General features: G+C 41.7%; 1 protein-coding gene across 1 annotated transcript; it reads right to left on the bottom strand.

Moving 5' to 3' along the window:
* Positions 1–7,112: 7,112 nt before the first annotated feature.
* On the bottom strand, positions 7,113–8,597 carry KCNS3 (potassium voltage-gated channel modifier subfamily S member 3). Its single transcript, XM_009641794.2, has one exon. It carries the CDS (start codon positions 8,595–8,597, stop codon positions 7,113–7,115), a length of 1,485 nt encoding a protein of 494 aa, XP_009640089.1.
* Between the last annotated feature and the right edge of the window lie 255 nt (positions 8,598–8,852).

Raw genomic sequence — 8,852 nt, 5'->3', positions numbered from 1 at the left:
ATCTAGCAACTGACTTAGAGAAAAGGACATATTGTACCTGCAATGCAAAGCCTGTGGGAAGACAACATATTATTCCAGCTAATGGAACAGGTTCAAGGTTACGTACAGATCTGTACCTGTGATTCAGTAAAAGCCCTTGGATTAACACAACGCAGAGTAGCCTTCAAACAGCTGCAGCTAAATATCTGAACCGCAACATTCTTCCTCGTTTCTACTTTCTCTCCCATGTCTCTTCTTAGAGGTGTAAGAAGGTGTCAACGCTAAATTCAGTGATATTATTCTACCCCCCTGAAGGCCATTTCATACAGACCTCATTATTTTCTCACCCAACCCCACCTATTGCTAGGGACAGCTGTCCACACACCTAATAGCTCCAGTAAAGGTCTGTTGAGCAGTCCCCAAGGCTATAGGGGTCTCAGCCTATATGCTCAACCAAGAAGAGCTCAGTGATAAATGTGCAAAGGAAGAAAGGGAAGCCCACCACCGGGCCTGTGCACGGTCCCTTGCTCCTCCTCACCACCAAGGCAGCTGCAATAGCAGTTGCAGCTAAACAATATTTCTGCAGTTTCTCCAAGCCCAAAATTTTTTCCAGCTTCACAGCTGTAATACCAGGACTTGGCTCACTATTACTATATTTATTATTTATATTAATGCACAGGGGCAGATTTACAACACATGGCACAGTAAGAATATTTTATATGGTTTACAGGAAGCCAAGAAATAATGCAAATTTGGGTCACAAAAGTACTGTCAGCATATTGTGCCTGCCTCTTTGCCAACAGCAGTTTGCTCCCTCTGGTATTTTGTGTTTTTTTAATTACTACAGGACACTGAACTTCAACTTGCAGGTCATTATAGACTCTAACAGACAGCTAGCAAGGCTTGTGGGAAAGTCCAAATTTTCTTGTATAGGAAACTGTTTTTATCAATATTACACTGGATTAATCCTTACCCAGTGGCTATCACTGACCAGCCTTCAGGCTTCAGAATGGATTCCTGTGTCTGGCTTCATGTCACCCAGGTCAGATGCCTACATCAGAAACACAGCTCTTGCTACATATACAGTGTTGAGAGGGGAAGGATGACACCACCAAAGGATAATCAAGTCCCTACCTCTTGTCATCTGGCACTCATCAGATCTAACTTCAGCTACCTAAAGACCATGCATCTAACCTAAATAAATCATATAGGCTTGTTGTATAGCCATCTTCAGATAGGACTCATCTACAGATAAGACCTTTGTATAGATAGGGTGTGCTGTCTCCTGAGGAGGTCTACTGTTCTCTGTTGACAGAGAGGCCAAATGACCAGCCACATAACAGCTAAGGTTAGGGGAAATTAATTCTGCCAGGCTGTCTTTCAGTCTCTGCTGATTCGTAAGACATCCTAGGACAATGACGTTAAATTAGGTTATATCAATCTCTAACACAGGCATACGCTAATTAAAGTAGGATTTGCAGTGGAAATAGCAATGAATGCCATAAAAAATTAGGTGATTCAGACAATATATATGCCATTAAATAGTAGAAAGCAACTAAAGATTAAACCATTGTAATGCGATGCCTTCTTGGGCTCTACCTTGAAATAGTTCTGAAGAAGCAGTGAGAGTAGATTACCTTCGTAAGACACCACATGAAGCCGCATGGTATAGGTTTTAATTGACAAAATACGGACCAGTTAAGGTTCCCCTCCACCGCCAGCCGTCAGCTGTGGAACCCCAGTTCCTTGGCCCACAGGTTCATGGCACTGTTGGGGATGCTGCAAAGTCTCTCCCTTCCACTAGTGTATGCAATTTGGGGAAAACTGATGTCTGTGCAGATGAAAGCCCTTGACCCCACAGCCCTTGACCTGCTAAAACTCCAAGCAAAGACTGTCCCCTCCAATATATTCATTAAAAAGCTATGAGATGTAGGCGGTTCCTCAAGGAAAGTGTCACATTTTGTATTTAATCTGATTATATCATGCACCTAAATGACCTCTGCCCAGAGTGTATATATACAATTACATATAAACTCTATCCACCCCTCGGGAGCTCTGTCTTACTCCTTAAGTACCTGTAAGAGCTATCGGGCTATACCGCAGTGAGTTACCGCTCCTCGGGCTACCTTAGCTGCGCCAGTCGGGTGGGAGGGCAATGCCCAGAGTGGAGGTAAATAACAAAGTCTTGTAACCTGTCTAGGGACACACAGTGACTTTTTCTTCTGCTAAATTTTGCTTGTACCATAGGCTCATCATCAAAAATTAACTACAAATACGGAAGAAATTAAAAAAGAGGTCTCAGCAAGTCATGACATTTTGCTGCGCTTAGAAGAGCTGCTGCAATTACTGTGCAGCGGGAAAGCGCTGAGATGGTTGTAATGGCATCTGCTGTTTCTTGACTGACAGAGCATAAACATTTCAGAAGTACAAGCAACAGCACTGCAGCCATACAGCACCAGACAGCAATATTTACCGATTGCAACCAAGCTACTGCTATCAGCCACAAATTGCACATCTACCACGGGGTTATTCTGATTTTGTTTGAGAAATGTTCTGTTTCGGATGAAGAGGTATTAGCAGCTTCACAAACACTGTCAGCTAATCAAAAAATATTAGAGAAAGCTCCACAGCTTAGTGGTTTTCTGTCACTTGCTCTAGATGTTAGGAAAGTGTGGAAATGAATAAATGTATTAATACACAGAAGCCTGTCAGGAGCCCTTGGCACGCTGCGAGCCAGTGTACTGCCTTTGCCAGTCAAATCTGCCCGATACCCTCAGCACTCCCTGACAGCAACCCGTTCGCACAGAAGTCAGAATGGAGTCAGCTTTTAAATGGTCATATTTTGCATTATGGTGCCTGACACTAATTTCTACCTAAGCCATAAGTGATAGTGCGTTTACAGCCCCTAAGTGTGCTAATCCCTGCTCACATACCCAGCAGGAGTGCTCACTAATTTCATCCCTGCTAAGTTCTGCCTGCTGCCATCCAGGTGGATGAAACATGTCTTTCTGGACTCAGAAACAGGACTGCTGGACCACAGGCTGGGTGGGAAGGGAGACCAGAGTGGCAGCAGGAGGGGATGCAAGGCAGAAAGGGAAGAGAAGCCTGAAGAAGAGAAGACTGAGAGGGGACCTCATCAACACATACAAATATCTTAAGGGTGGATGTCACGAGGACAGAGCCAGACTCTTTGCAGTGGTGCCCAGAGACAGGACAAGGGGCAATGGGTACAAACTGAAACATAAGAGGTTTCAGTTGAATATGAGGAAAAACTTCTTTACTTTGAGGGTGACAGAGCCCTGGAACAGGCTGCCCAGGGGGGTTGTGGAGTCTCCCTCTCTGGAGATATTCAAAGCCCGCCTGGATGAAGTCCTGTGTAACATGCTCTAGGAGAACCTGCTTTAGCAGGGGGGTTGGACTGGCTGATCTCCCGAGGTCCCTTCCAACCCTTGCAATTCTGTGATTCTGTGTGAGAAGGAAGAAAAGCACTAGTGGGAACAAAAAAAGAAATAAAGTGAAGACAAGCGAAGACTCTTTCTGTCAACTTCTTTCTCTTTTCCTTTCTTCTAAGAACCTCTCAGGCTTTTCCATCATCCCTTTTGCTTGACAGCTTCCTACCTTCTCCCATTTCTCTTTTCTTATTCCATTACATTGGCCTTTTCCCTCTTCTGACACACACCACTGAAAAATGGTGCCAGTGCCAGAGCCTGCTCCCAGTAAGGCACGAGCTGCGACCAGTTGGGCGATAACCCCTGCCAGGTGGAAGCTGCTCAAACAAGCAACTGCAACACGGTGCAGCGGTGTCTTCCCATGCTACAGTAGGGAAAAATGCTGCAAAGACAGATGCTACACTGAAAATAATGAACATCGAAGGGGAAGCATTTGCCATCAAGACAAACAAACTAATAATGTGCCAGGAAGCTGTTTTATATAAAGACAAACAAATTTCTCCCATACAAAATGGGATGCATATCGAAAGAGTAGCATTTTCTGTGCTTTGGTGTCTGAAGCAGAGCAGCTGGGTGGAAAGAATATAGGATCTGTTTTTAAAGAGAAAAAGCATGGTACGGGACTACAAAGGCAATAAAGACAATCTACCTTTCATTAATCCTGATATTACATATTGATAATATGTAACTCTAGACGAAGGAGTAAGACAAATTAAGTAAGAAACAATCCCCTCTTAATTTTTTATCTTACTAGTAAATTATTCTACTAAAAACTTTTACTAGCAAGGAGAACATGCAGTATCTCAGTATTTGCTGTCATTTTTTTTCTGGCACTGAGGACTTGTGACAGCCTCCAGTACCGGTGCATGTTACAGGGCTGCAGTTCTGCCTTGAGGGGAACATGTTCTGGCATGAAACAGGGCTCTCATCCTGCTCCCAGTTACACCTATGTGAAACCAAGGTGCTGGATTTATTCCAGCAAAGGGAACAGATAACAACAAAGCTACTTTTTTAAGATACAACTGATCTGAAAAGAGCCGAGATCTCATCCCAGAAATCAAAATAACATACACTGCATGAAACATGGAGGGGTACTCTGCATTCTGGTATGTACCGAAATACATGCCTCGCTTTGCTGCAAGATGTATCTATGCATTAAAAAAAAGTAAGAGGGACTTAGTGGCACAGCCTTAAGATTGATTCATATGATTGATCAAGAACTTATCCATTTCATGGCAAATTACCAGTCAGTAAAATTTAATACAAAAAGTTGTATATTCTGCTATCCTTGGGTAATGATTTATATATAAGATTAGATTTTTCAGTCACAGCTTTTTTAAATATTTAATACAAATTTCTTGCAGTTTTTGTTGCAACACAATATTTTTTACTTTTGAACTTCAGCAGCAATGTAATATATCTTTATATGGAGACTACCAAGAGAGTTTCTTTGGACAGAGAGTAATTTTTATGGTGTTACTCAGCTCGTTCCTATTATACTCGTATGCATGTATTTTTTTAATATTTTATATCATTGCATTTTTATAATGCTAATTGTTCACTAAGAACAAAAGACATTTAGGTTAACTTTCCCTTTTGGTATTCCTACACTAACTATGGGAAGAATTAACCTTAATTATCTGTGAAGCATCACATACACTTATGACACTCAGCAAGTAATAAGCCAAATTTTGAAGTTTCTCCAAAGCTCAAAATATTCTCTTTAAGTCCCACATCACTATATTGGTGCAACGCAGTCCTGAGGGACACCTCTTTCTGAAGTATAGGATGATCCATCCCATTCTTTTTTGTTTCTCCATCTCAGAAAGAGTTTAAGGCTCTGTGCCTCAATAAATACCAGTGCACCTCAGCTATTCAATGTATTTTGCAATACAAAACCTTGCAAACATCTGAAAAAACAGCGCTCTGCAGAGGCTAAAATCAATTGCCATCTTCTGGTTTTACTCAGTCTTGAAGTCAACTCCCATTGAGTTTGATCTGCATGAATAGAAACCGAGTAAGGGCTTCAGCATTTGGCCCAATAAAAAAAAAAAAAAAAAAAAAAAAAAGAAGCCACCTCTCTAGGGAAAATATCAACATGACAGCATATCCAATTCTCCATTGCCCAGCATCTAATTTAGCCACTAGACAAATGAAAGAAAATGAGTGTTCAGAAACACTATAGACTTGTATAAGGTCCTCGAATTTCTCCAGCACTCCTTTATGCTAGGCTCAAGGGCTGGCTTTCACTTTAAATAGCCCTAGAAGATCAGTCTGAACCAGAGCAGGATTAGCTGGCTGCATAAGAAATTCCTGGAGAGGAGAGGAACGCACAGAGCTGCAGCACTCTGCCAGGCAATGAACACCACTCCAGCCCATAGTACAGACCAGGAAAGCTGCCATCACCAACAGATGAGCTTTAGAAGGAGATGACATAGTTTAATATATGGGTGCCCACCCTCAGTGCTCTCTGATGGGTGATATATGGTAGAGGAGATCATGTCCGTGCATCTCTGTTGCTTGGCGTTACAGCCCTGGACTGAGAAACAGTACAGCCAAGATGCTGCTCACATTTGCTCCTACCACTGAGGCAGTAACCTCCAGCAAAGGATCAGTGCTGACAGCAGGCAGCAATAACTTCTAAGGACCACCACTGATATTTGCTTCAGTGCCCAAAACCCAAAGCCTCTGGGGAAGCCACCAGAGTGGTCTTAATCACAGCAGGATCCTCTCCAGGCACCAGAATTGCTCAAGTTTGCAATGGCAGAAGAGATGGATAAAGGTACAACAAGCTCCTGTCCTGTCCTACGCCACACACGTCATCCTGCAACTTGTGATTTACTTAATCACAGCAGGATCCTCTCCAGGCACCAGAACTGCTCAGGTTTGCAATGGCAGAAGAGGTGGCTAAAAGGTACAACAAGCTCCTGTCCTGTCCTACACCACACATGTCATCCTGCAACTTGTGATTTAGACCATTTAGGATCTGATAGAGCTAGGCCACGCTGGACACTGGGAAAAATATAGGCACAATGGGATTAATTTATTTTAACAAACTAAAAATGTATTGTGCTTTTGGAAAAAAAATTCATAAATATTATGCTTCCATGGAGTAAAACCAATATGTACCAATACATTTTCTGCTCCAACTTAGGAAATGGGCTCCCAACTCCAAGATCACATAAACATGTTAGTGAGCACAATTTTACATGTACATAATTCCTTCTTTTTCCTGATGTATTTGCAGGTTAAAAACTTCATTGACTTGTGCAATAGTTCTTACATGTTTGTAATGTATCTCTACCTGAACAGCAGCAAATTATAAAAGCAGATTCTGTATAAGCTATCAGATTGCTGCAGGGAAAAAAACAACCAACCAAACAAAAAAACCCCCACAAACCCAAACAAACATTGATCTCACATTTAAAACTGTTTTCCTGACTTTTTCTACCAAAAAATGCGTAACATCAGTTGTGTAAAAACTAAACCATCATATGAGGCATATTTTAAAGCCTCATATAAACAATGAAGCTTGTATGGCATCCTCAGAGCAAAGAATGTCCAAATATGGCTGAGAGTTAAGTACCCTGAGAATTAACTGCTCTTAATAAATTCACTGACGTTTCTAAGTCCGCATTTACCAAGAATCAGAAGAGGAATAAAGGGAAGAGAAAGTGATTCAGCTCATTTTCCTGTACCATTTTCTAAAGATGTTGTGTTGTAAACATCCTCCATATCTTGGATACTGGAGGCATCTGTTGACTCTTGGTCACTGACTACAATTCCTACTGAAGAAAGGCTAGAAATGAAGGAGTTCATCTTTTTTGCATAAATATCCCTAATGTTAAAATAAGGTAGGTCATTACATTTCTCTTTGCGATCATTGTTGCATTGGTCTGGATCAATATCTTTTTGTTTTTGATAGTACTTAGAAAACTTATTGAAAATAATGGTGATTGGAAGTGCTACCACTAGTATCCCACAGATAATGCATAGGGTGCCAAGCAGCTTTCCAGCAAGCGTGACTGGGTAAGTGTCCCCATAACCAACAGTGGTCATGCTGATGGTTGCCCACCACCAGCAAACGGGGATGCTGTGCAGTTCTGAGGAGTCATCATCTTTCTCCACTGAGTAGACAAGCACTGAAAAAATAGAAATCCCAACAGACAAAAACAAAAGCAGAAGTCCAACTTCCTGATAGCTATGTCTCAAAGTGGCGCCTAAAGACCGCAGTCCTACAGAGTGCCTGGCCAGTTTCAGGATGCGAAATATCCTCATTAACCGCAGGATCTGAACCACTTTCCCCATGTTTTCAATATCTTCACTTTCTTCTTCCTTCGTGTCCACAGCCAAGGTGGCATAAAATGGGATAATGGAGACAAAATCAATGATATTCAGTGGTTTCTTCCAGAACTTCTTTTGACTCGGAGCAGTGATAAGCCTGATCACTAGCTCAGCAGTGAACCAGATGATGCATGTAATTTCCACAGCTTCCAGCACAGGGTCTTCAATCTCCCTGTCATTGGCGTCCAGCCTTTGAAACTCTGGCATGCTGTGAATGCACATGGCTACGATTGAAGCCAAGACAACACTCAGGGACGACACGGCAATTAACTTGGCAGACAAGCAGTATGCAGGATTTTCCATTCTGACCCAGATCTTCTTTCTTATTTCACCAAAACACAGATTGTCAAACTTTTCCAGCTCTTTATCAAATATGGATGACTCTTCGTTAGAGGAGTCTATACTTCTGTCATTGCTCTTCTGATCCCAGTCTTTCTCAGGACCTTCTTCTTTCCTTTCTTGGTACCGATTGCTGCAACAGGTATCAATAAACAGCTCATTTATGCCCCAGTACTCTATTTCCTGGCAGAAGGAAAAGACACAAAGTTCTTCCATGACATGAAGTTTGCCTGTATAGTAAAAATTCAGAACATATCGGAACAAGGAAGGGTTCCTGTCAAAGTAATATTCCTTGTCTGCAACACTGTAATCATCACACAGTTCTAGAATAGCCTCTTCTGAATGGCATTTGAGAAGTTTCCCGAGTCTGGTATGGGGAAATCGGAGCAAGGTGCTTTGATCCACCGACTGCTTAAAGCCACCCACATTCAAGTTGATAAGTTCTGCATCTTTGCCAGGTCTGCGAAAAAATTCACCATAAACCATTTTGAACAGAAGAGTTTCACTGCTGGTGCCCAACGAGATTACATTGAACCTGAAAAGAACATAAGATATTGTTAGAGCATTTAATTCTGTTTTGTTCTTGTGACACATTCTTTTTTCCATCTCTGGTTACTGTTATAGCAAAATGTTATAGCATTTTGTTATAGCATACTGTTATAGCAAAACTCCGGAAATGTTATAGCAAAAAAAGAAACAAAATGATGAATACCATTATTCAGCATTTCACAGAAGGAGGTT

This window comes from Egretta garzetta, unplaced genomic scaffold (genome assembly GCF_000687185.1).
Source record: "Egretta garzetta isolate BGI_Z169 unplaced genomic scaffold, ASM68718v1 scaffold607, whole genome shotgun sequence".
Classification (NCBI taxonomy): Eukaryota; Metazoa; Chordata; class Aves; order Pelecaniformes; family Ardeidae; genus Egretta; species Egretta garzetta.
Note: the sequence above shows the minus strand (reverse complement) of the source record. Positions and strands in the feature narration are given on the sequence as shown.